Here is a 27,981-nt window from a genome sequence, read left to right as displayed (position 1 = left end):
TCATCACATCTCTAGTAACATATTATACTCTACATACATTGTTACATCATCACATCTCTAGTAACATATTATACTCTACATACATTGTTACATCAGTCACATTATACTCTACATACATTGTAACCACATTATAACATATTATACTACATACATTGTTACATCATCACATCTCTAGTAACCCATTATACTCTACATACATTGTTACATCATCACATATCTAGTAACACATTATACTCTATATACATTGTTATCATCATCACATCTTGTTACTAGTACCTCAGTATAATATTCATACAGTATATTTGGTAATAGTACTCTCTCCTTTCATATCTTCACATCACACAGAATCCCTATATAATGTTAAAAACTCACAGAACTGGTTGGGGTATTTATTCATACACACACCTCTTTCAAACCACTGGTTGGGGTATTCATTCAGACACACACCTCTTTCAAACCACTGGTTGGGGTATTCATTCAGACACACACCTCTTTCAAACCACTGGTTGGGGTATTCATTCAGACACACACCTCTTTCAAACCACCGGTTGGGGTATTCATTCAGACACACACCTCTTTCACACCAGTGGACAGAACTGGTTGGGGTATTCATTCATACACACACCTCTTTCAAACCACTGGTTGGGGTATTCATTCAGACACACACCTCTTTCAAACCAGTGGACAGAACTGGTTGGGGTATTCATTCAGACACACACCTCTTTCAAACCAGTGGACAGAACTGGTTGGGGTATTCATTCATACACACACCTCTTTCACACCAGTGGACAGAACAGGTTGGGGTATTCATTCATACACACACCTCTTTCAAACCAGTGGACAGTACTGGTTGGGGTATTCATTCATACACATACCTCTTTCAAACCACTGATTGGGGTATTCATTCATACACATACCTCTTTCAAACCACTGGTTGGGGTATTCATTCATACACACACCTCTTTCAAACCAGTGGACAGTACTGGTTGGGGTATTCATTCATACACACAGCTCTTTGAAACCACTGGTTGGGGTATTCATTCATACACACAGCTCTTTGAAACCACTGGTTGGGGTATTCATTCATACACACAGCTCTTTCAAACCACTGGTTGGGGTATTCATTCATACACACAGCTCTTTGAAACCACTGGTTGGGGTATTCATTCATACACACACCTCTTTCACACCACTGGTTGGGGTATTCATTCATACACATACCTCTTTCAAACCACTGGTTGGGGGTATTCATTCAGACACACACCTCTTTCACCGTGGACAGAACAGGTTTGGGTTTCATTCATACACACACCTCTTTCAAACCACTGGTTGGGGTATTCATTCATACACACACCTCTTTCAAACCACTGATTGGGGTATTCATTCAGACACACACCTCTGTCAAACCACTGGTTGGGGTATTCATTCATACACACATCTTTCACAATTATTTTCCAAATATCGATGTGTTAATATCCACATTTCAATCTCTTAATATCCAAATGTCAATCATCTTAACCTCATTTCAACACTCATATCCACATTCACTTAGCACTATTCCCCAACACACCCAGTAATCACCATGGTTACTCCTTATGCATCTTCAACCATTCTCTTGTTACCTTCTTCTGCGGTTCCTCTAAAGTCTCTATAGTCTCTTTAGTATCTTTAGTCCCTCAGTATCGATAGTCTCAATAGTCTATATAGACATAAATGCTTTAGTCTCTGTGGATGCCTTAGTAGCTATTGTCCCTATAGTCTCTGTAGTATCTTTAGTCCTCAGTATCGATAGGCTCAATAGTCTATATAAATATAAGTGCTATAGTCTCTATGGACTATAAAGTCTTCCCATAAATACGTTCGTATACGATATGTACACTATGTAGTGATGTTTCCAACTAAATCAGTCTATCAATTAATCAATCAAGAGAAGACACACACACAATGATGCCCTCTTGTGGGACTCACCTTCACAGTGTGATTAGAGAATCTGAACCCAGGTTGGCACAGGCAGTGGTAGCTCCCAATGGTGTTGAGGCAAATGGCGTTGCTGGGACAAACCCGTAGTCTCCCCTTGCACTCATCGATGTCTGTAGAGAGATGGAAACATTGTGATAGAGCAGTGATTCCCTAACCCCTCCTCCTGTGATTCCCTAACCTGTCCTCCAGTGAATCCCTAACCTCTCCTCCAGTGACTCCCTAATCTCTCCTCCAGTGACTCCCTAATCTCTCCTCCAGTGACTCCCTAACCTCTCCTCCAGTGATTCCCTAACCTCTCCCCCAGTGAATCCCTAATCTCTCCTCCAGTGACTCCCTAATCTCTCCTCCAGTGATTTCCTAACCTCTCCTCCAGTGATTCCCTAATCTCTCCTCCAGTGACTCCCTAATCTCTCCTCCAGTGATTTCCTAACCTCTCCCCCAGTGATTCCCTAATCTCTCCTCCAGTGACTCCCTAATCTCTCCTCCAGTGATTCCCTAACCCCTCCTCCTGTGATTCCCTAACCTGTCCTCCAGTGAATCCCTAACCTCTCCTCCAGTGACTCCCTAATCTCTCCTCCAGTGACTCCCTAATCTCTCCTCCAGTGACTCCCTAACCTCTCCTCCAGTGATTCCCTAACCTCTCCCCCAGTGAATCCCTAATCTCTCCTCCAGTGACTCCCTAATCTCTCCTCCAGTGATTTCCTAACCTCTCCTCCAGTGATTCCCTAACCTCTCCCCCAGTGAATCCCTAATCTCTCCTCCAGTGACTCCCTAATCTCTCCTCCAGTGATTTCCTAACCTCTCCTCCAGTGATTCCCTAACCTCTTCCCCAGTGAATCCCTAATCTCTCCTCCAGTGATTTCCTAACCTCTCCTCCAGTGACTCCCTAACCTCTCCCCCAGTGAATTCCTAATCTCTCCTCCAGTGTTCCCTAATCTCTCCTCCAGTGACTCCCTAACCTCTCCCCCAGTGATTCCCTAATCTCTCCTCCAGTGATTTCCTAACCTCTCCCCCAGTGATTCCCTAATCTCTCCTCCAGTGACTCCCTAATCTCTCCTCCAGTGATTTCCTAACCTCTCCTCCAGTGATTCCCTAATCTCTCCTCCAGTGACTCCCTAACCTCTCCTCCAGTGATTTCCTAACCTCTCCTCCAGTGATTCCCTAACCTCTCCCCCAGTGAATCCCTAATCTCTCCTCCAGTGATTTCCTAACCTCTCCTCCAGTGATTTCCTAACCTCTCCTCCAGTGATTCCCTAACCTCTTCCCCAGTGAATCCCTAATCTCTCCTCCAGTGATTTCCTAACCTCTCCTCCAGTGACTCCCTAATCTCTCCTCCAGTGATTTCCTAACCTCTCCTCCAGTGATTCCCTAACAGTCCACGTATTTGATGTATTCCAGAACTAATGCAGCTGATTTAACAAATTAGAGGGTTGATGATTAGGTGACCATTTGGGTCAGCTATGCTAGTTCTGGAATACATCAAAGAAGAGGACGGTCTGGGGGTACAAGAGGAGAGGTTGGGGAATCACTGATCAACAAACTCTAAATATGCCACAGAACAGAGACGATATTGAAAAAGTAATGTTTTTTTCCCTTGACTGGTAAAATTCACACACTCAGACATTTGAATCCTCACCGTTACACTCCCCAGTGAAAGGAGTAAACTTGAAAGTTGTTGTGGATCTGAACCCAGGTAGACAGTGACAGTAGAAGCTTCCATATGTGTTGTAACACGTGGCTTTACTTCCACAGGGTGGGTTACTGTCCCACTCTTTACACTCATCTATATCATCACATTGTTGACTCCCATTGGCAATGAAGCCCAGGCCGCAAACTCTGGCCTCTAGGTTCCCAGGTAGAGTGAAATGAAGACCTGTGAGGAGCAGGAAAGGGGAGTGAGTGGTGAGTGAGTGAGTGAGTGAGTGGTGGTGAGTGAGTGAGTGAGTGAGTGGTGAGTGAGTGAGTGAGTGAGTGAGTGAGTGAGTGAGTGAAGAAACTGTCTATAAACACTAAACCTGTCTATACACACTAACACTGTCTATACACACTAAAACTGTCTATACACACTAACACTGTCTACACACACTAACCCTGTCTATACACACTAAAACTGTCTATACACACTAAACCTGTCTACACACTAAAACTGTCTATACACACTAAACCTGTCTATACACTAAAACCTGTCTACACACTAAAACTGTCTATACACACTAAAACTGTCTATACACACTAACACTGTCTATACACACTAAAACTGTCTACACACACTAAAACTTATCCATACTCTTACTTACTCATACTCTTATCCATTTTATAGTTCGGCAGTAACAAAACAAATGATGGAAAAAGTCAAGCGGTCTACACAATATACACACTACAGTATACACACTACACAATATACACACTACAGTATACACACTACACAATATACACACTACACAATATACACACTACAGTAAAATACACACTACACAATATACACACTACAATATACACACTACAGTAATATACACACTACACAATATACACACTACAGTAAAATAAACACTACACAATTTACACACTACAGTAAAATACACACTACACAATATACACACTACAGTAAAATACACACTACACAATATACACACTACACAATATACACACTACAGTAAAATACACACTACACAATATACACACTACACTAAAATACACACTACACAATATACAAACTACAGTAATATACACACTACACAATATACACACTACAGTATATACACTACAGAATATACACACTACACAATATACACACTACAGTAATATACACACTACACAATAGTCACACTACAGTATACACACTACAGAATATACACACTACACAATATACACACTACAGTAATATACACACTACACAATATACACACTACAGTATACACACTACACTATATACACACTACACAATATACACACTACAGTAATATATACACTACACAATATACACACTACGGTAAAATAGACACTTCACAATATACACACTACAGTATACACACTACAGTAATATACACACTACACAATATACACACTACAGAATACACACTACACAACATACACACTGCACAATATACACACTACAGTAAAATACACACTACACAATATATACACTACAGTAAAATACACACTACACAATATACAAACTACAGTAATATACACACTACACAATATACACACTACAGTATACACACTACAGAATATACACACTACACAATATACACACTACAGTATACACACTACAGAATATACACACTACACAATATACACACTACAGTAATATACACACTACACAATATACACACTACAGTATACACACTACACAATATACACACTACACAATATACACACTACAGTAATATACACAATGCACAATATACACACTACAGTAAAATAGACACTTCACAATATACACACTACAGTATACACACTACAGTAATATACACACTACACAATATACACACTACAGAATACACACTACACAACATACACACTACACAATATACACACTACAGTAAAATACACACTACACAATATACACACTACAGTAAAATACACACAACACAATATACACACTACAGTAAAATACACACTACACACAACATAAAATACACACTACACAATATACACACTACAGTAAAATACACAATTACACAATATACACACAACAGTAAATACACACTACACAATATACACACTACAGTATACACACTACACTACAATATACACACTACACAATATACACACTACAATATACACACACAACATACACACACACATATATACACACTACAGTAAAATACACACTACACAATATACACACTACAGTATACACACTACACAACACACACTACACAATATACACACTACAGTAATATACACACTACACAATATACACACACACACAGTAACACACTACACAATTACACACTACACAATATACACACAACAGTAAAAAACACATTCCACAATATACACACAAATATACACACTACAGTATACACTACAGTATACAGACTACAGTAATATACACACTACACAAATACACACTACAGTAAAATACACACTACACAATTTACACACTACAGTAAAATACACACTACACAATATACACACTACAGTATACACACAACTGTAAAATACACACTACACAATATACACACTACAGTATACACACTACAGTAAAATACACACTACACAATATACACACTACAGTAAAATACACACTACACAATATACACACTACAGTAAAATACACACTACACAATATACACACTACAGTATACACACTACACAATATACACACTACAGTAAAATACACACTACACAATATACACACTACATTATACACACTACACAATATACACACTACAGTATACACACTAACACTGTCTATACACACTAACACTGTCTATACACACTAAAATATTCTATACACACGACACTCTCTATACACACTAAACCTGTCTATACACTAAAACTGTAAATACACACAAAACTACACACACACACACAACACACTAACACTATACACACTAAACACTAAAACTGTCTATACACACTAAAACTGTCTATACACACTAACACTTCACTATACACACTAAACACTGTCTATACACACAAAACTGTCTATACACACTAAACCTGTCTATACACTAACACTGTCTATACACACTAACACTGTCTATACACACTAAAATAGTCTATACACACGAACACTCTCTATACACACTAAAACTGTCTATACACACTAAAACTGTCTATACACACTAACACTGTCTATACACACCAAAACTGTCTATACACACTAAACCTGTCTATACACACTAACACTGTCTATACACACCAAAACTGTCTATACACACTAAACCTGTCTATACACACTGTCAAGAAACTGTCAAGAAACTGTCAAGAAACTACACCGAACAAAAATATAAATGCAACAAGTCAAGTGTTGGTCACAAGTTTCATGAAATGAAATACAATATCCAAGAAATGTCCCACACGGACAAAAAAATGTGTCTATCAATTTTTTTCACAAATTTGTTTCCATCCCTGTTAGTGAGAGTTTCTCCTTTGCCGCGATAATCTATCTACCTGACAGGTGTGACATATCAATAAGCTGATTAAACAGCATGATTATTACACAGGTGCACCTTATGCTGGAGACAATAAACGGCCACTCTAAAATGTCCACTTTTGTCACACAACACAATACCACAGATTTCTCAAGTTTTGAGGAAGTGCGTAATTGGCATGCTGACTTGAGGAATGTCCAGAGCTGTTGCCAGAGAATTGAATCTTAATTTCTCTACTATAAGCCTCCAACATAGTTTTATAGAATTTGGCAGTACGCGCAACAAGCCTAACCACTACAGACTACATGTATGACGTCATGTTAGGGAGTGGTTTGCTGATGCCAACATTGTGAACACAGTGCCTCATGGTGGCAGTGGGGTTATGTTATGGGCAGTCATAAGCTCGGGATGACGAACGCAATTGCATTTTATTGTTGGCCACTTGAATGCACAGAGGTACATTGATGAGATCCTGAAGCCTATTGTTGTGCCATTCATCCGCCGCCATCACCTCCTGTTTCAGAATGATGATGCACTGCCCCATGTTGCAAGGAACTATACTGAAAATGTCCCTGTTGTTCCATGGCCTGCATACTAACCAGGCATGTCACTCATTGAGCATGTTTGGGATGCTCTGGATCGTGTTTGTTCAGTATATAATTGTAGATAGTCTTGTAGTTTATACATGTCTTAGATAGGGTTGTACCATTCATTCTATATCCATGGTTGGTAAATGGTTGGAATATTTTGTAGCCATTATAACTATAACTGACAACGATTTATGAAATACCACCTTTCTATTTATTTGTCACACACACACACACACACACACACACACACACACACACACACACACACACACACACACACACACACACACACACACACACACACACACACACACACACACACACACACACACACACACACACACACACACCACACACCAAACACAAGATAGTCAAGTTCCAAAGATATAGAAGGTTGGACTCACCCAGAACAAGTAGAAGAGTTCTGGACTCCATCTCAGAGACAGACTGGTATTATATCCACACCAGACAACTAGTAGGATCCTAATAAAACTAGTCCCACGAGAAGAGTCTGAGGTTAAATCTGTTTTACTGTTGAGTTCAGATTGAAGAAAACCAGTTTAAAAATATTTTTATTCTGTATGATCAGTGGTGATAACATGAATAGAAGAAAAATAAATAAAATATTCCCTCTCTTTTGGTGAGACAACTCTCAGTGTGAGATCCACGGAGATAGAAAACAACTATTTTGCTCTCCTCTCCTCTACCTCTTTCTGTTAGAGAACGCCTCTTCTCTCTCTTGTTCACAATCTTCCCCTTTCTCTCTGTATCACCCTTATCTCTCTCTCTCCTTGTTCTCTTTTTCTGTCACCTCTTCTTCTCTCCTTCCCCCTCTCTGTTTTTATCATCTCTCTCTCTCTGTTTTTCTCCATCTCTTTCTCTCTCTCTCTCTCTCCTCTCTCTCTCTCTCTCTCTCTCTCTCTCTCTCTCTCTCTCTCTCTCTCTCTCTTCTCTCTCTCTCTCTCTCTCTCTCTCCACTACCCCTCTCTGTTCTCACCTTATCACTCTCTCCTCTCTCTCTCTCTCTGCTCTCAGGCCTTCTCTCACTCTTTCTACTTCACCCCTTTCTCTCTTCTTCTTCTTATCTTCCTCTCCCTCATCATGTTAAGCCTACTAGGTGTGTTGCCTCAGGCCTACTAGGTGTGTTGCCTCAGGCCTACTAGGTGTGTTGTCTCAGGCCTACTAGGTGTGTTGCCTCAGGCCTACTAGGTGTGTTGTCTCAGGCCTACTAGGTGTGTTGCCTCAGGCCTACTAGGTGTGTTGTCTCAGGCCTACTAGGTGTGTTGCCTCAGGCCTACTAGGTGTGTTGTCTCAGGCCTACTAGGTGTGTTGTCTCAGGCCTACTAGGTGTGTTGCCTCAGGCCTACTAGGTGTGTTGCCTCAGGCCTACTAGGTGTGTTGTCTCAGGCCTACTAGGTGTGTTGCCTCAGGCCTACTAGGTGTGTTGTCTCAGGCCTGTGTGCCTCAGGCCTACTAGGTGTGTTGCCTCAGGCCTACTAGGTGTGTTGTCTCAGGCCTACTAGGTGTTGCCTCAGGCCTACTAGGTGTGTTGTCTCAGGCCTACTAGGTGTGTTGCCTCAGGCCTACTAGGTGTGTTGTCTCAGGTACTAGGTGTGTTGTCTCAGGCCTACTAGGTGTGTTGCCTCAGGCCTACTAGGTGTGTTGTCTCAGGCCTACTAGGTGTGTTGCCTCAGGCCTACTAGGTGTGTTGCTACTCAGGCCTACTAGGTGTGTTGCCTCAGGCCTACTAGGTGTGTTGCCTCAGGCCTACTAGGTGTGTTGCCTCAGGCCTACTAGGTGTGTTGCCTCTAGGTGTGTTGCCTCAGGCCTACTAGGTGTGTTGCCTCAGGCCTACTAGGTGTGTTGCCTCAGGCCTACTAGGTGTGTGGTGTGTTGCCTCAGGTGTGTTGCCCTACTACTCAGGTGTGTTGCCTCAGGCCTACGTGTGTTGCCTCAGGCCTGGTGGTTGCAGGCAAAAGTCATTCTCAGGCCTACTAGGTGTGTTGAATCAGCCTGTGTGTTGCCAGGCCCTTTGTTGTAAACTAGGTGTTTGCCTCACCAATCAGCCTGTTATCAACCCCTTAGTAAACTTTTAGACCAATCAGCCTGTTACCAACCCTTAGTAAACTTTTAGACCAATCAGCCTGTTACCAACCCTTAGTAAACTTTTAGACCAATCAGCCTGTTACCAACCCTTAGTAAACTTTTAGACCAATCAGCCTGTTACCAACCCCCTTAGTAAACTTTTAGACCAATCAGCCTGTTACCAACCTTTCAGTAAACTTTTAGACCAATCAGCCTGTTACCAACCCTTAGTAAACTTTTAGACCAATCAGCCTGTTACCAACCCTTAGTAAACTTTTAGACCAATCAGCCTGTTACCAACCCTTAGTAAACTTTTAGACCAATCAGCCTGTTACCAGTAAACTTTTAGACCTCAGCCTGTTACCAGTAAACTTTTAGACCAATCAGCCTGTTACCAACCCTTAGTAAACTTTTAGACCAATCAGCCTGTTACCAACCCTTAGTAAACTTTTAGACCAATCAGCCTGTTACCAACCCTTAGTAAACTTTTTAGACCAATCAGCCTGTTACCAACCCTTAGTAAACTTTTAGACCAATCAGCCTGTTACCAACCCTTAGTAAACTTTTAGACCAATCAGCCTGTTACCAACCCTTAGTAAACTTTTAGACCAATCAGCCTGTTACCAACCCTTAGTAAACTTTTAGACCAATCAGCCTGTTACCAACCTTTAGTAAACTTTTAGACCAATCAGCCTGTTACCAACCCTTTTAGACCAATCAACCAACTTTTTTAGACCAATCAGCCTGTTACCAACCAAAACTTTTAGACCAATCAGTAAACTTTTTTAGACCAATCAGCCTGTTACCAACCCTTAGTAAACTTTTAGACCAATCAGCCTGTTACCAACCCTTAGTAAACTTTTAGACCAATCAGCCTGTTACCAGGCTAGACCAATCAGCCTGTTACCAACCCTTAGTAAACTTTTAGACCAATCAGCCTGTTACCAACCCTTAGTAAACTTTTAGACCAATCAGCCTGTTACCAACCCTTAGTAAACTTTTAGACCAATCAGCCTGTTACCAACCCTTAGTAAACTTTTAGACCAATCAGCCTGTTACCAACCCTTAGTAAACTTTTAGACCAATCAGCCTGTTACCAACCCTTAGTAAACTTTTAGACCAATCAGCCTGTTACCAACCCTTAGTAAACTTTTAGACCAATCAGCCTGTTACCAACCCTTAGTAAACTTTTAGACCAATCAGCCTGTTACCAGGCTAGACCAATCAGCCTGTTACCAACCCTTAGTAAACTTTTAGACCAATCAGCCTGTTACCAACCCTTAGTAAACTTTTAGACCAATCAGCCTGTTACCAACCCTTAGTAAACTTTTAGACCAATCAGCCTGTTACCAACCCTTAGTAAACTTTTAGACCAATCAGCCTGTTACCAACCCTTAGTAAACTTTTAGACCAATCAGCCTGTTACCAACCCTTAGACCAATCAGCCTTTTAGACCAATCAGCCTGTTACCAACCCTTAGTAAACTTTTAGACCAATCAGCCTGTTACCAGGCTAGACCAATCAGCCTGTTACCAACCCTTAGTAAACTTTTAGACCAATCAGCCTGTTACCAACCCTTAGTAAACTTTTAGACCAATCAGCCTGTTACCAACCCTTAGTAAACTTTTAGACCAATCAGCCTGTTACCAACCCTTAGTAAACTTTTAGACCAATCAGCCTGTTACCAACCCTTAGTAAACTTTTAGACCAATCAGCCTGTTACCAACCCTTAGTAAACTTTTAGACCAATCAGCCTGTTACCAACCCTTAGTAAACTTTTAGACCAATCAGCCTGTTACCAACCCTTAGTAAACTTTTAGACCAATCAGCCTGTTACCAACCCTTAGTAAACTTTTAGACCAATCAGCCTGTTACCAACCCTTAGTAAACTTTTAGACCAATCAGCCTGTTACCAACCCTTAGTAAACTTTTAGACCAATCAGCCTGTTACCAACCCTTAGTAAACTTTTAGACCAATCAGCCTGTTACCAACCCTTAGTAAACTTTTAGACCAATCAGCCTGTTACCAACCCTTAGTAAACTTTTGACCAATCAGCCTGTTACCAACCCTTTGTAAACTTTTAGACCAATCAGCCTGTTACCAAAGACCAATCAGCCTGTTACCAACAGAAAACTTTTAGACCAATCAGCCTGTTTTTAAAGGAACCCCCTTAGTAAACTTTTAGACCAATCAGCCTGTTACCAACCCCCTTAAACTTTTAGACCAATCAGCCTGTTACCAACCCTTAGTAAACTTTTAGACCAATCAGCCTGTTACCAACCCTTAGTAAACTTTTAGACCAATCAGCCTGTTACCAACCCTTAGTAAACTTTTAGACCAATCAGCCTGTTACCAACCCTTAGTAAACTTTTAGACCAATCAGCCTGTTACCAGGCTAGACCAATCAGCCTGTTACCAACCCAAAAAATTATGTTTGACCAGATACAATGCATTTGTACAGTAAACAAACAACAGACTTTCAGCACACTTACAGGGAAGAACATCCAATAAGCACAGCACTTACACAAATTAATGATATGCTGAGAGAAATTGATGATAGAAGATTGTAGGGGCTGTTTTGTTAGACTTCAGTGCGGCTTTTGACATTATCAATCATAGCCTGCTGTTGGAAAAACATATGTTGTAGCTTTACACCCCCTGCTATAGTGTGGATAAAGAGTTACCTGTCCAACAGAACACAGAGACACATAATCCAGGTAGAATCAGGAATTCTAGGCCCCTTACTTTTTAAAGGAATTCTAGGCCCCTTACTTTTTAAAGGAATTCTAGGCACCTTTCTTTTTTGTAAGGAATTCTAGGCACCTTTCTTTTAAAGGAATTCTAGGCACCTTACTTTTTTAAATATTTACTAATGATATCAAATCAAATGTTATTTGCCACACAATACTGTGAAATGCAGACTTACAGGCCCTAACCAACAATGCTGTTTAAACATTTTTTATTAAACAATACTAAATAAAATATGAATAAGAAATAAAAGTAATAAATAATTAAAGAGTAGCAGTAACAATAGTGAGGCTATATACAGGGGATGACCGATAAACTGAGTCTCTTTTGGGGACAGCCGGTTAGTCTAGGTAATTGAGGTAGGTAGAGTTATTAAAGTGACTCTGCATAGATAATAAAAGAGAGTAGTAGCAGTGTAAAGGAGGAGGGGGCAATGCAAATAGTCTGGGCAGTCATTTGATTAGATGTTCAGTGAGTCTTACGGCATGGGGGTAGAAGATGTTTAGAAGCCTCTTGGACCTAGACTTGGTGCTCTGGTACCGTAGCAGAGAGAACAGTCTACACTAGGGTGGCTGGAGTCGTTGACAATTTTTCGGGCCTTCCTCTGACACCGCCTGGTATAGTGGTCCTGGATGGCAGGAAGCCTGGTAACAGTGATGTACTGGGCCGTAACGACACTACACTTGTCACGTTCTGACCATAGTTCTTTTGTGTTTCCTGTCTTAGTGTTTTCTGCACCAGTTAGGACTGTTTCGGTTTGCCACGTTTATTGTTTTGTATTATGTTCATGTTGAGTTTTCTTATTAAAAACATGAACTATAACCACGCTGCGTTTTGGTCCGCCTCTCCTTCCCAGGAAGAAAGCCGTTACAACACTCTGTAGTACCTTGTGGTCGGAGGCCGAGCAGTTGCCACACTTTTGAGTGAAGCCAGTGGGTCTATGCATGAGGATGACACAACACTGTCATATGTCAGCTACTACAGAGCCTGAAAAGACTACAACAATTAACAAAGAGCTGCAGTTACTTTAAAAATGGGGGGCAAAGAATCATTTAGTCCTAAATATTTCAAACACTAAAAGCATTATATTTGGGACAAATCATTCACCAAACCCTAAACTTCAAATAAATCTTCAAATGCATAATGTTGAAATTATGCAAGTGAAGGTGACTAACCTGCATGGAGTAACCCTGGATCGTAAACTGTCCTGGTCAAAACATATTGATACAACAGTAGCTACGATGGGGAGAAGTCTGTCCATAATGAAGTGTTGCTCTACCTTCTTAACAACACTATCAACAAGGCAGGTCCTACAGGCCCTAGTTTCTACCTTCTTAACAGCTCTGTCAACAAGGCAGGTCCTACAGGCCCTAGTTTCTACCTTCTTAACAGCTCTGTCAACAAGGCAGGTCCTACAGGCCCTAGTTTCTACCTTCTTAACAGCACTATCAACAAGGCAGGTCCTACAGGCCCTAGTTTCTACCTTCTTAACAGCTCTGTCAACAAGGCAGGTCATATAGGCCCTAGTTTCTACCTTCTTAACAGCTCTGTCAACAAGGCAGGTCCTACAGGCCCTAGTTTCTACCTTCTTAACAGCTCTGTCAACAAGGCAGGTTTTACAGGCCCTAGTTTCTACCTTCTTAACAACACTGTCAACAAGGCAGGTCCTACAAGCCCTAGTTTCTACCTTCTTAACAACACTGTCAACATGGCAGGTCCTACAGGCCCTAGTTTCTACCTTCTTAACAGCACTGTCAACATGGCAGGTGTTACAGGTCCTAATTTTGACGCAGCTTGACTGCGTCATGTGCCACAGTCGTGTGGTCAGGTGCCACAAAGAGGGACTTACTGGAGGAAAAGTGCAATTGGCTGAGAACAGGGCAGCACGGCTGGTCCTTTGATGTACACAGAGAGCTAACACTAATAATATGTGCGTCAAACTTTCCTGGCTCAAAGTGAAGGAGAGATCGACTTCCTCATTACTTGTATTTATAATATAATAATAATATATAATAATAATATTTATGAGATGAATGGACATGTTGAATGACCTGTCTATTTGAACTACTGGCACAAAGCTCAGACAGCCATATATACCCCCCAAGACATGCCACCAGAGGTCTCTTCACAGTCCCCAAGTCCAGAACAGACTATGGGAGGCGCACAGTACTACATAGAGCAATGACTACCTGGAACTCTATTCCACAGTACTACATAGAGCCATGACTACCTGGAACTCTATTCCACAGTACTACATAGAGCCATGACTACATGGAACTCTATTCCACATCAAGTTCCTGATGTAAGCAGTCAAATTTGATTTAAAAAACAGATACAATTACACCTTATGGAACAGCAGGGACTGTGAAGCAACACAAACATACGCACAGACACACACATACACACACAATAACATACACACTATACACACACGTACACATTCATTTTGTGTTGTAGACATGTGGTAGTGGAGTAGGGGTCTGAGGGGACACACTTAGTGTGTTGTGAAATCTGTTGTGAATGTTTTGTAATGTTTTTAAACTTCTTCAATGTTGCTGGACCCCAGGAAGAGTAGCTGCTGCCTTGGCTGGAACTAATGGGCATCCTTAATAAATACAAATACAACACACACCACAACACACACCACAACACACCACGATACAATAACACTACACACCACGCACCACAACACACACCACAACACACCACGATACAACAACACTACACACCACAACACACCACACCAACACAACACGCAAATGAAAACTGTCACATCCTTATCATGCTCATAGTAGATCCAAGTTGTTGCTATGGGTAACCAAGTTTACCATCAGATACCAACTAACTAAGTTATAAATGAAGACATGAGACAGAGAGGAAGTTGAGGTGGAGATTAAAACACCCAGAAACCCACAGCACACCAGTGATGAAATGTTACCATGGTAACCATCCAAGCACGCATCCCAAATGACAACCTATTATACAGTGCACTATGGGCCCTGGTCTAATGTAGTGCACTATACAGGGAATAGGGCTCTAGTCTAATGTAGTGCACTATATAGGGAATAGGGTGTAATTTGGGCCTCAACACTACAAAGAGGAAGCTGCCAGTGGAATAACGGTATCTACAGCAACAGAGGAAAGTCCCTACTGTAATATAAGCACCACACTCAGATCAGTTTACATAGTCCCTTACTGATCATCATTATCCAGGCTTACACAGTAACTGAACCTAGACCTGTCCTTATGGGGCGGTTTGCAGTGGCACAACAGTAACCTCTGTTTGAGGAAGTAGTATTGGGAACAGTGAGGGTAGTGACCTCTCTAACAGTCTAGTTCAGGGGGGGTAACACTCATTTTGCCAAGTGGGCTGCATTTGATCTTCAACCTGGTCCGGAGGTCTGCACTTAAAATGTCATATATTTCCTCCGCATCGTTTTTTAGGAGAGATCCATCGCTATTTGACTGTCTAAATATGAGACACCTGTACCATGTCAGATATAGAATTGTATACAATTTTGAGTTTGCATTCCAACATTATATTTATTTACATAACATTAGAGTGTAATATAACAAAAACGTTTAAAATAGAAACACTGGACTTTTTACATTAAAAATTATAAAAATGTGTTTAATTAATTATGAAATTATGAAAAATATTAAGAAACATTCCACTCATGAGGCCGCTACTCTTTCCTTTCTTCTGAAGTGTACACTCGTTCACTACTTCAAATCTAAAAGCATTGGATTGGTGGGGGCATGCTAGTGTGAGATCAGTGAAGGAAAGTGAACAAGTGTACACTTCACGAGAGAGGAGGGATTATTGGGACGCAAACCGAGTCTTAGTTCTGCCTCCTACAAGACGATGTGTTGGGGTCACGTTCCAACTGGTTTAGGGTACGGGGTCACGTTCCAACTGGTTTAGGGTACGGGGTCACGTTCAAACTGATTTAGGGTACGTGGTCACGTTCAAACTGATTTAGGGTACGGGGTCACGTTCCAACTGGTTTAGGGTACGGGGTCACGTTCCAACTGGTTTAGGGTACGGGGTCACGTTCCAACTGGTTTAGGGTACGGGGTCACGTTCCAACTGGTTTAGGGTACGGGGTCACGTTCCAACTGGTTTAGGGTACGGGGTCACGTTCCAACTGGTTTAGGGTACGGGGTCACGTTCCAACTGGTTTAGGGTACGGGGTCACGTTCCAACTGGTTTAGGTACGGGGTCACGTCAACTGGTTTAGGTACAGGGTCACGTTCAAACTGGTTTAGGGTACAGGGTCACGTTCAAACTGGTTTAGGGTTCACGTTCAAACTGGTTTAGGGTACAGGGTCACGTTCAAACTGGTTTAGGGTACAGGGTCACGTTCAAACTGGTTTAGGGTACAGGGTCACGTTCAAACTGGTTTAGGGTACAGGGTCACGTTCAAACTGGTTTAGGGTACAGGGTCACGTTCAAACTGGTTTAGGGTACGGGGTCACGTTCAAACTGGTTTAGGGTACAGGGTCACGTTCAAACTGGTTTAGGGTACAGGGTCACGTTCAAACTGGTTTAGGGTACAGGGTCACGTTCAAACTGGTTTAGGGTACAGGGTCACGTTCAAACTGGTTTAGGGTACAGGGTCATGTTATGCACTTGTCTATGTTTGTGTTGCTTCACAGTCCCCGCTGTTCCATAAGGTGTATTTATTTTTTAATCAAATGTTACTGTTGGCGTGAGTTACTTGATGTGGAATAGAGTTCCATGTAGTCATGGCTCTATGTTGTACTGTGGAATAGAGTTCCATGTAGTCATGGCTCTATGTAGTACTGTGGAATAGAGTTCCATGTAGTCATGGCTCTATGTAGTACTGTGGAATAGAGTTCCATGTAGTCATGGCTCTATGTAGTACTGTGGAATAGAGTTCCATGTAGTCATGGCTCTATGTAGTACTGTGGAATAGAGTTCCATGTAGTCATGGCTCTATGTAGTACTGTGGAATAGAGTTCCATGTAGTCATGGCTCTATGTAGTACTGTGGAATAGAGTTCCATGTAGTCATGGCTCTATGTAGTACTGTGGAATAGAGTTCCATGTAGTCATGGCTCTATGTAGTACTGTGGAATAGAGTTCCATGTAGTCATGGCTCTATGTAGTACTGTGGAATAGAGTTCCATGTAGTCATGGCTCTATGTAGTACTGTGGAATAGAGTTCCATGTAGTCATGGCTCTATGTAGTACTGTGGAATAGAGTTCCATGTAGTCATGGCTCTATGTAGTACTGTGGAATAGAGTTCCATGTAGTCATGGCTCTATGTAGTACTGTGGAATAGAGTTCCATGTAGTCATGGCTCTATGTAGTACTGTGGAATAGAGTTCCATGTAGTCATGGCTCTATGTAGTACTGTGGAATAGAGTTCCATGTAGTCATGGCTCTATGTAGTACTGTGGAATAGAGTTCCATGTAGTCATGGCTCTATGTAGTACTGTGGAATAGAGTTCCATGTAGTCATGGCTCTATGTAGTACTGTGGAATAGAGTTCCATGTAGTCATGGCTCTATGTAGTACTGTGGAATAGAGTTCCATGTAGTCATGGCTCTATGTAGTACTGTGGAATAGAGTTCCATGTAGTCATGGCTCTATGTAGTACTGTGGAATAGAGTTCCATGTAGTCATGGCTCTATGTAGTACTGTGCTCCTCACTCAGTCTGTTCTGGACTTACAGCTCAGTCAGGCATCAGATTGCTGCTATATCACGTGACGGGTACAGCTGTGAGTTCAGGCAGATGTCTGGATTGGAATGTGGCCAAAAGACAGGGGTCGGGGGTTAGAGGTCGGGGTCAGAGGTCAGGGCAGGCATCAGGGGTCAGGGCTAGCATGGCCTCAGCCGTCTCATCTGTGCCGGGCGCAGTGTTGTAACTGTTGTTACTAAGCCCTGACAGACAGGTGTATCGACCAGGTGTGTTTGTGCACATGCCCAGAGGGCTGCGCACCGAGGGAACCCACACACACTCATCCTCATCTCTAGTGGACACACACACACAAGCTAAGCTGAGATGCTCGCATCACACACACACACACACACACACACACACACACACACACACACACACACACACACACACACACACACACACACACACACACACACACACACACACACACACACACATACACACACACACGGATGCACAAATACACACACACATCCTCATCTGTAGTGGACACACACAAAGCATGTTGAACCCTTGCCACACACACAGACACACAGACACACAAACACACACACACGGACACACAAACATGCCGTTCTCACCTATCAATCACACTTGCACAAACCAAACAGGGCATCCATTACAACCATCGCCGTGCTGATGTGACAACATAATATTATTTGCGTTGTCGTGGAAATTACCACCAGGGACTCAAAGTGAAACTTAAATGAATCATTCTTTATTATCAGCAAGCTGGAGAGGTTCCAGAGCCTGAAACCAGACAAACTATTTAAATGAAAAACAGCCACATGAAAACAATTCCACTTCCTGGATGGATTTTTCTCAGGTTTTCACCTGGCATATCAGTTCTGTTATACTCACAGGCATATTATTTTAACAGTTTTGGAAACCTTAGAGTGTTTTCTATCCAAATCTACTAATTATATGCATATCCTAAATTCTGGGATTAAGAAACAGGCAATTTACTTTGGGCATGCTTTTCATCAGGAGGTGAAAATACTACCCCCTACCCAAGAGAGGAGATTGGTATCCTAGTGGCAGGGAGCCTAGTGGTTAGAGCATTGGGACAATAACCGAATGGTTGCTTGATCGAATCCCCGGAGCTGAAAGACAATATACATGTTGTTCTGCCCCTGAACAGGGCAGTTAACCCACTGTTCCTAGGGCATCATTGTAAGTAACATTTTGTTTTTAACTGACTTGTCTAGTGAAATAAAGGTTCAATTTAAATAAAAATAAACTGAAAAACAGCCGGATCCAGGTATCTTTATACTGTATATTACTACAGTGTCACTAACTGTTAAATGCCTCAGCAAGTCTTTAAAAAGAAATGTACACAATCTGAAATGGCTCTGTGATGCCAGACGCTGGGAGACGAGAAGTAAGTACAGGGAATGAATATTTAATGGGTTAACAGACATGAAAAACAGTAAGAGCTTCTGGACAGGAGAAACAAAACAACATCAATGCAGATGTGTAAAATGAACTGGATGGGTGACAGATATAGGATAGATAATCAATGACGTGATGGAGTCCAGGTGAGTCCGATGAAGTGCTGGGGCGCGTAACGATGGGGAGAGGTGTGAGTAATGATGAGTCGCCTGGCAACCTCGAGCGTCAGAGAGGGGGAGGAGGAGCAGACGTGACAAAATCATTGGGAAACTCATCAGATAACTTGATATTGGACTTTCCATCAGTCCTGGAAGAAAGAAAATAAGCATATACTTAGTTTTCACTCTGCTACATCTTAATTAGTGCTAAAAGTCTTCATCTTAATTGAGCTTATTGCATCTTGGGCAAAAAGTCTTGATAAAACCATGTGTAAACAGAATCATATGTCAGACACTTCAGATGATACCGTGTCCCATTAAACAGAATCATACTTCAGACACTTCAGATGATACCGTGTCCCATTAAGCAGAACAGGCACCTTCTAAAGTAAACAATCCCAGAGCTCCTTTCTTGGAATCAAATCATTTTGAACCTGTTGCATTGACATGCAGAACCAGTCCACAGATTGGACACACCTACTCATTCAAGGGTTTTTCTTTATTTTGACTATTTTCTACATTGTAAAATAAAAGTGAAGACATCAAAACTATGAAATAACACATATGGAATCATGTAGTAACTAAAAAAGTTTTAAACAAATCAATATATATTTTATGTTTTAAGATTCTTCAAAGTAGCCACCCTTTGCCTTGATGACAGCGTTGCACACTCTTGACATTCTCTAAACCAGCTTCACCTCGAATGTTTTTCCAGAAGTCTTGAAGGAGTTCCCACATATGCTGAGCACATGTTGGCTGCTTTTCCTTTACTATGCGGTCCAACTCATCCCAAACCATGTAAATTGGGTTTGAGGTCGGGTGATTGTGGAGGCCAGGATGCAGCACTCTGTCACGTTCCTTCTTGGTCAAACAGCCCTTACACTGCCTGGAGGTGTGTTGGGTCATTGTCCTGTTGAAAAACAAATGATAGTCCCACTAAGTGCAAACCAGATTGGATGGCATATCACTGCAGAATGCTGTGGTAGCCATGCTGGTTAAGTGTGCCTTGAATTCTAAATAAATCACAGACCGTGTCACCAGCAAAGCACCCCACACCATTACACCTCCTCCTCCATGCTTCACGGTGGGAACCACACATGCGGAGATCATCCGTTCACCTACTCTGTGTCTCACAACGACACGGCGGTTGGAACCAAAAAGACTCATCAGACCAAAGGACACATTTTCATCTGTTTCATGTCTATTTCTTGTGTTTCTTGGTGCAAATCTCTTCTTATTATTGGTTTCATTTAGTAGTGGTTTCTTTGCAGTAATTTGACCATGAAGGCCTGATTCATGCAGTCTCCTCATGAACTTATCCTCTGCAGCAGAGGTGACTCTGGGTCTTCCTTTGCTGTGGCTGTCCTCATGAGAGCCAGTTAACTGTAATGAACTTATCCTCTGCAGCAGAAGTAACTCTGGGTCTTCCTTTTCTGTGGCGGTCCTCATGAGAGACAGTTAACTGTAATGAACTTATCCTCTGCAGCAGAGGTGACTCTGGGTCTTCCTTTCCTGTGTCTGTCCTCATGAGAGACAGTTTCATCATAGTGCTTGATGTTTGTTGCGAATGCACTTGATGAAACTTTCAAAGTGCTTGAAATGTTCCACATTGACTGACCTTCACAGCTTAAAGTAATGATGGACTGTCGCTTCTCTTTGCTTATTTGAGCTGTTCTTGCCATAATGTGGACTTGGACTTTTACCAAATAGGGCTGTATTCTGTATACCACCCCTGCCTCCTCAAATTAACTTTTAACAAAGCAAACCTGTTCATTGAAATGCATTCCAGGTGACTATCTCATGAAGCTGTTTGAGAGGCTGCAAAGAGTTTGCAAAGCTGTCATCAACACAAGGGCGGCTTCTTAAAAAAAAAAAGTATTTTAGACTTTTTTGGTTACTACATGATTCCATATGTGTTATTTGATAGTAGAAAATAGTTCAAATAAACAAAACCCTTGAGGCGTGTCCTAACTTTTCACTTGTACTGTCTACTCTTTCTGTCCCAAATGTCCCTTAAAGCCTGTTTGAGTTCAGTGAGTTCTGTTCATTTTCACTGGCAGCTTATCTATTTGTCCACAGGAAGCTTATCTTTAACCCAAACAACAGATGGCAGCCTCTAATATGATGAGTCTCAATTCCTCTTTTCCTCATGTGACCTTGTATTCAAAAACACTTCAAAATACTAAGACACCACGTTATTAAAGTGCTATCTGAAAGTCACTAATAACATATTACATTAACAAATCTCTTCTAATAACATATTACATTAACAAATCTCTACTAATAATATATTACATTAACACATCTCTACTAATAACATATTACATTAACAAATCTCTACTAATAATATATTACATTAACAAATCTCTACTAATAACATATTACATTAACAAATCTCTACTAATAACATATTACATTAACAAATCTCTAGTAACTCTAGTATAATATTCAAACATTGTTCCATCATCACATCTCTAGTAACCCATTATACTCTACATACATTGTTACATCATCACATCTCTAGTAACCCATTATACTCTACATACATTGTTACATCATCACATCTCTAGTAACCCATTATACTCTACATACATTGTTACATCATCACATCTCTAGTAGCCCATTATACTCTACATACATTGTTACATCATCACATCTCTAGTAACCCATTATACTCTACATACATTGTTACATCATCACATCTCTAGTAGCCCATTATACTCTACATACATTGTTACATCATCACATCTCTAGTAACCCATTATATTCTACATACATTGTTACATCATCACATCTCAAGTAACCCATTATACTCTACATACATTGTTACATCACATCTCTAGTAACCCATTATACTCTACATACATTGTTACATCATCACATCTCTAGTAACACATTATACTCTACATACATTGTTACATCACATCTCTAGTAACCCATTATATTCTACATACATTGTTACATCATCACATCTCTAGTAACCCATTATATTCTACATACATTGTTACATCATCACATCTCTAGTAACACATTATACTCTACATACATTGTTACATCATCACATCTCTAGTAACCCATTATACTCTACATACATTGTTACATCACATCTCTAGTAACCCATTGTACTCTACATACATTGTTACATCATCACATCTCTAGTAACACATTATACTCTACATACATTGTTACATCACATCTCTAGTAACCCATTATATTCTACATACATTGTTACATCATCACATCTCTAGTAACCCATTATATTCTACATACATTGTTACATCACATCTCTAGTAACCCATTATACTCTACATACATTGTTACATCATCACATCTCTAGTAACCCATTATATTCTATATACATTGTTACATCATCACATCTCTAGTAACACATTATACTCTACATACATTGTTACATCATCACATCTCTAGTAACCCATTATACTCTACATAAATTGTTACATCATCACATCTCTAGTAACCCATTATACTCTACATAAATTGTTACATCATCACATCTCTAGTAACCCATTATACTCTACATACATTGTTACATCATCACATCTCTAGTAACCCATTATACTCTACATACATTGTTACATCATCACATCTCTAGTAACCCATTATATTCTACATACATTGTTACATCATCACATCTCTAGTAACCCATTATACTCTACATACATTGTTCCATCATCACATCTCTAGTAACCCATTATACTCTACATACATTGTTACATCATCACATCTCTAGTAGCCCATTATACTCTACATACATTGTTACATCATCACATCTCTAGTAACCCATTATATTCTACATACATTGTTACATCATCACATCTCTAGTAACCCATTATACTCTACATACATTGTTACATCATCACATCTCTAGTAACTCATTATATTCTACATACATTGTTACATCATCACATCTCTAGTAACCCATTATACTCTACATACATTGTTACATCATCACATCTCTAGTAACCCATTATACTCTACATACATTGTTCCATCATCACATCTCTAGTAACCCATTATATTCTACATACATTGTTACATCATCACATCTCTAGTAACCCATTATACTCTACATACATTGTTCCATCATCACATCTCTAGTAACCCATTATACTCTACATACATTGTTACATCATCACATCTCTAGTAGCCCATTATACTCTACATACATTGTTACATCATCACATCTCTAGTAACCCATTATATTCTACATACATTGTTACATCATCACATCTCTAGTAACCCATTATACTCTACATACATTGTTACATCATCACATCTCTAGTAACCCATTATATTCTACATACATTGTTACATCATCACATCTCTAGTAACCCATTATACTCTACATACATTGTTACATCATCACATCTCTAGTAACCCATTAAATTCTATATACATTGTTACATCATCACATCTCTAGTAACCCATTATACTCTACATACATTGTTACATCATCACATCTCTAGTAACACATTATACTCTACATACATTGTTAGATCATCACATCTCTAGTAACCCATTATACTCTACATACATTGTTACATCATCACATCTCTAGTAACACATTATATTCTACATACATTGTTACATCATCACATCTCTAGTAACCCATTATATTCTACATACATTGTTACATCATCACATCTCTAGTAACACATTATATTCTACATACATTGTTACATCATCACATCTCTAGTAACACAGTATACTCTACATACATTGTTAGATCATCACATCTCTAGTAACCCATTATACTCTACATACATTGTTACATCATCACATCTCTAGTAACACATTATACTCTACATACATTGTTACATCATCACATCTCTAGTAACCCATTATACTCTACATAAATTGTTACATCATCACATCTCTAGTAACCCATTATACTCTACATACATTGTTACATCATCACATCTCTAGTAACCCATTATACTCTACATACATTGTTACATCATCACATCTCTAGTAACCCATTATACTCTACATACATTGTTACATCATCACATCTCTAGTAACCCATTATACTCTACATACATTGTTACATCATCACATCTCTAGTAGCCCATTATACTCTACATACATTGTTACATCATCACATCTCTAGTAACCCATTATACTCTACATACATTGTTACATCATCACATCTCTAGTAGCCCATTATACTCTACATACATTGTTACATCATCACATCTCTAGTAACCCATTATATTCTACATACATTGTTACATCATCACATCTCAAGTAACCCATTATACTCTACATACATTGTTACATCACATCTCTAGTAACCCATTATACTCTACATACATTGTTACATCATCACATCTCTAGTAACACATTATACTCTACATACATTGTTACATCACATCTCTAGTAACCCATTATATTCTACATACATTGTTACATCATCACATCTCTAGTAACCCATTATATTCTACATACATTGTTACATCATCACATCTCTAGTAACACATTATACTCTACATACATTGTTACATCATCACATCTCTAGTAACCCATTATACTCTACATACATTGTTACATCACATCTCTAGTAACCCATTGTACTCTACATACATTGTTACATCATCACATCTCTAGTAACACATTATACTCTACATACATTGTTACATCACATCTCTAGTAACCCATTATATTCTACATACATTGTTACATCATCACATCTCTAGTAACCCATTATATTCTACATACATTGTTACATCACATCTCTAGTAACCCATTATACTCTACATACATTGTTACATCATCACATCTCTAGTAACCCATTATATTCTATATACATTGTTACATCATCACATCTCTAGTAACACATTATACTCTACATACATTGTTACATCATCACATCTCTAGTAACCCATTATACTCTACATAAATTGTTACATCATCACATCTCTAGTAACCCATTATACTCTACATAAATTGTTACATCATCACATCTCTAGTAACCCATTATACTCTACATACATTGTTACATCATCACATCTCTAGTAACCCATTATACTCTACATACATTGTTCCATCATCACATCTCTAGTAACCCATTATACTCTACATACATTGTTACATCATCACATCTCTAGTAGCCCATTATACTCTACATACATTGTTACATCATCACATCTCTAGTAACCCATTATATTCTACATACATTGTTACATCATCACATCTCTAGTAACCCATTATACTCTACATACATTGTTACATCATCACATCTCTAGTAACCCATTATATTCTACATACATTGTTACATCATCACATATCTAGTATCCCATTATATTCTATATACATTGTTACATCATCACATCTCTAGTAACCCATTATATTCTATATACATTGTTACATCATCACATCTCTAGTAACCCATTATACTCTACATACATTGTTACATCATCACATCTCTAGTAACACATTATACTCTACATACATTGTTACATCATCACATCTCTAGTAACCCATTATACTCTACATACATTGTTACATCATCACATATCTAGTAACCCATTATACTCTACATACATTGTTACATCATCACATCTCTAGTAACCCATTATATTCTACATACATTGTTACATCATCACATCTCTAGTAACACATTATATTCTACATACATTGTTACATCATCACATCTCTAGTAACACAGTATACTCTACATACATTGTTAGATCATCACATCTCTAGTAACCCATTATACTCTACATACATTGTTACATCATCACATCTCTAGTAACACATTATACTCTACATACATTGTTACATCATCACATCTCTAGTAACCCATTATACTCTACATAAATTGTTACATCATCACATCTCTAGTAACCCATTATACTCTACATACATTGTTACATCATCACATCTCTAGTAACCCATTATACTCTACATACATTGTTACATCATCACATCTCTAGTAACCCATTATACTCTACATACATTGTTACATCATCACATCTCTAGTAACCCATTATACTCTACATACATTGTTACATCATCACATCTCTAGTAGCCCATTATACTCTACATACATTGTTACATCATCACATCTCTAGTAACCCATTATACTCTACATACATTGTTACATCATCACATCTCTAGTAGCCCATTATACTCTACATACATTGTTACATCATCACATCTCTAGTAACCCATTATATTCTACATACATTGTTACATCATCACATCTCAAGTAACCCATTATACTCTACATACATTGTTACATCACATCTCTAGTAACCCATTATACTCTACATACATTGTTACATCATCACATCTCTAGTAACACATTATACTCTACATACATTGTTACATCACATCTCTAGTAACCCATTATATTCTACATACATTGTTACATCATCACATCTCTAGTAACCCATTATATTCTACATACATTGTTACATCATCACATCTCTAGTAACACATTATACTCTACATACATTGTTACATCATCACATCTCTAGTAACCCATTATACTCTACATACATTGTTACATCACATCTCTAGTAACCCATTGTACTCTACATACATTGTTACATCATCACATCTCTAGTAACACATTATACTCTACATACATTGTTACATCACATCTCTAGTAACCCATTATATTCTACATACATTGTTACATCATCACATCTCTAGTAACCCATTATATTCTACATACATTGTTACATCACATCTCTAGTAACCCATTATACTCTACATACATTGTTACATCATCACATCTCTAGTAACCCATTATATTCTATATACATTGTTACATCATCACATCTCTAGTAACACATTATACTCTACATACATTGTTACATCATCACATCTCTAGTAACCCATTATACTCTACATAAATTGTTACATCATCACATCTCTAGTAACCCATTATACTCTACATAAATTGTTACATCATCACATCTCTAGTAACCCATTATACTCTACATACATTGTTACATCATCACATCTCTAGTAACCCATTATACTCTACATACATTGTTACATCATCACATCTCTAGTAACCCATTATATTCTACATACATTGTTACATCATCACATCTCTAGTAACCCATTATACTCTACATACATTGTTCCATCATCACATCTCTAGTAACCCATTATACTCTACATACATTGTTACATCATCACATCTCTAGTAGCCCATTATACTCTACATACAT

At 39.4% G+C, this 27,981-nt stretch overlaps 1 protein-coding gene and 1 long non-coding RNA gene across 2 annotated transcripts in view; both read right to left on the bottom strand.

The window, feature by feature from the left end:
* Window positions 1–1,772: 1,772 nt before the first annotated feature.
* Window positions 1,773–8,412, bottom strand: LOC118379161 (adhesion G protein-coupled receptor E2-like). Its single transcript, XM_052508476.1, has 4 exons — window positions 8,083–8,412; window positions 3,617–3,853; window positions 1,969–2,090; window positions 1,773–1,802 (listed from the first exon to the last, which is right to left on the bottom strand). Exons 1-4 carry the CDS (start codon window positions 8,111–8,113, stop codon window positions 1,773–1,775), a joined length of 420 nt encoding a protein of 139 aa, XP_052364436.1. The 5' UTR covers window positions 8,114–8,412.
* Window positions 8,413–19,535: 11,123 nt separating this feature from the next.
* LOC127924093 (uncharacterized) overlaps window positions 19,536–27,981 on the bottom strand; it is a 45,803-nt gene continuing 37,357 nt past the window's right edge. The window contains exon 3 of the long non-coding RNA XR_008116725.1: window positions 19,536–19,923. This is a non-coding gene — a long non-coding RNA (uncharacterized LOC127924093). The remainder of the gene's footprint in view (window positions 19,924–27,981) is intronic.

This window comes from Oncorhynchus keta, unplaced genomic scaffold, assembly GCF_023373465.1.
Source record: "Oncorhynchus keta strain PuntledgeMale-10-30-2019 unplaced genomic scaffold, Oket_V2 Un_contig_3642_pilon_pilon, whole genome shotgun sequence".
In the NCBI taxonomy this organism is placed as follows: Eukaryota; Metazoa; Chordata; class Actinopteri; order Salmoniformes; family Salmonidae; genus Oncorhynchus; species Oncorhynchus keta.
Note: the sequence above shows the minus strand (reverse complement) of the source record. Positions and strands in the feature narration are given on the sequence as shown.

Bases quoted from the DNA above. Each gene is read 5' to 3' on its own strand.
- LOC118379161 (XM_052508476.1), bottom strand. From the start codon at position 8,113: ATGGAGTCCAGAACTCTTCTACTTGTTCTGG. The intron at 3,854-8,082 runs GTGAGTCCAACC...TGCTCCTCACAG, and splicing joins AACTCTTCTACTTGTTCTGG to GTCTTCATTTCACTCTACCT. The intron at 1,803-1,968 runs GTGAGTCCCACA...ATATTTATATAG, and splicing joins TCTCTAATCACACTGTGAAG to ACTATTGAGCCTATCGATAC.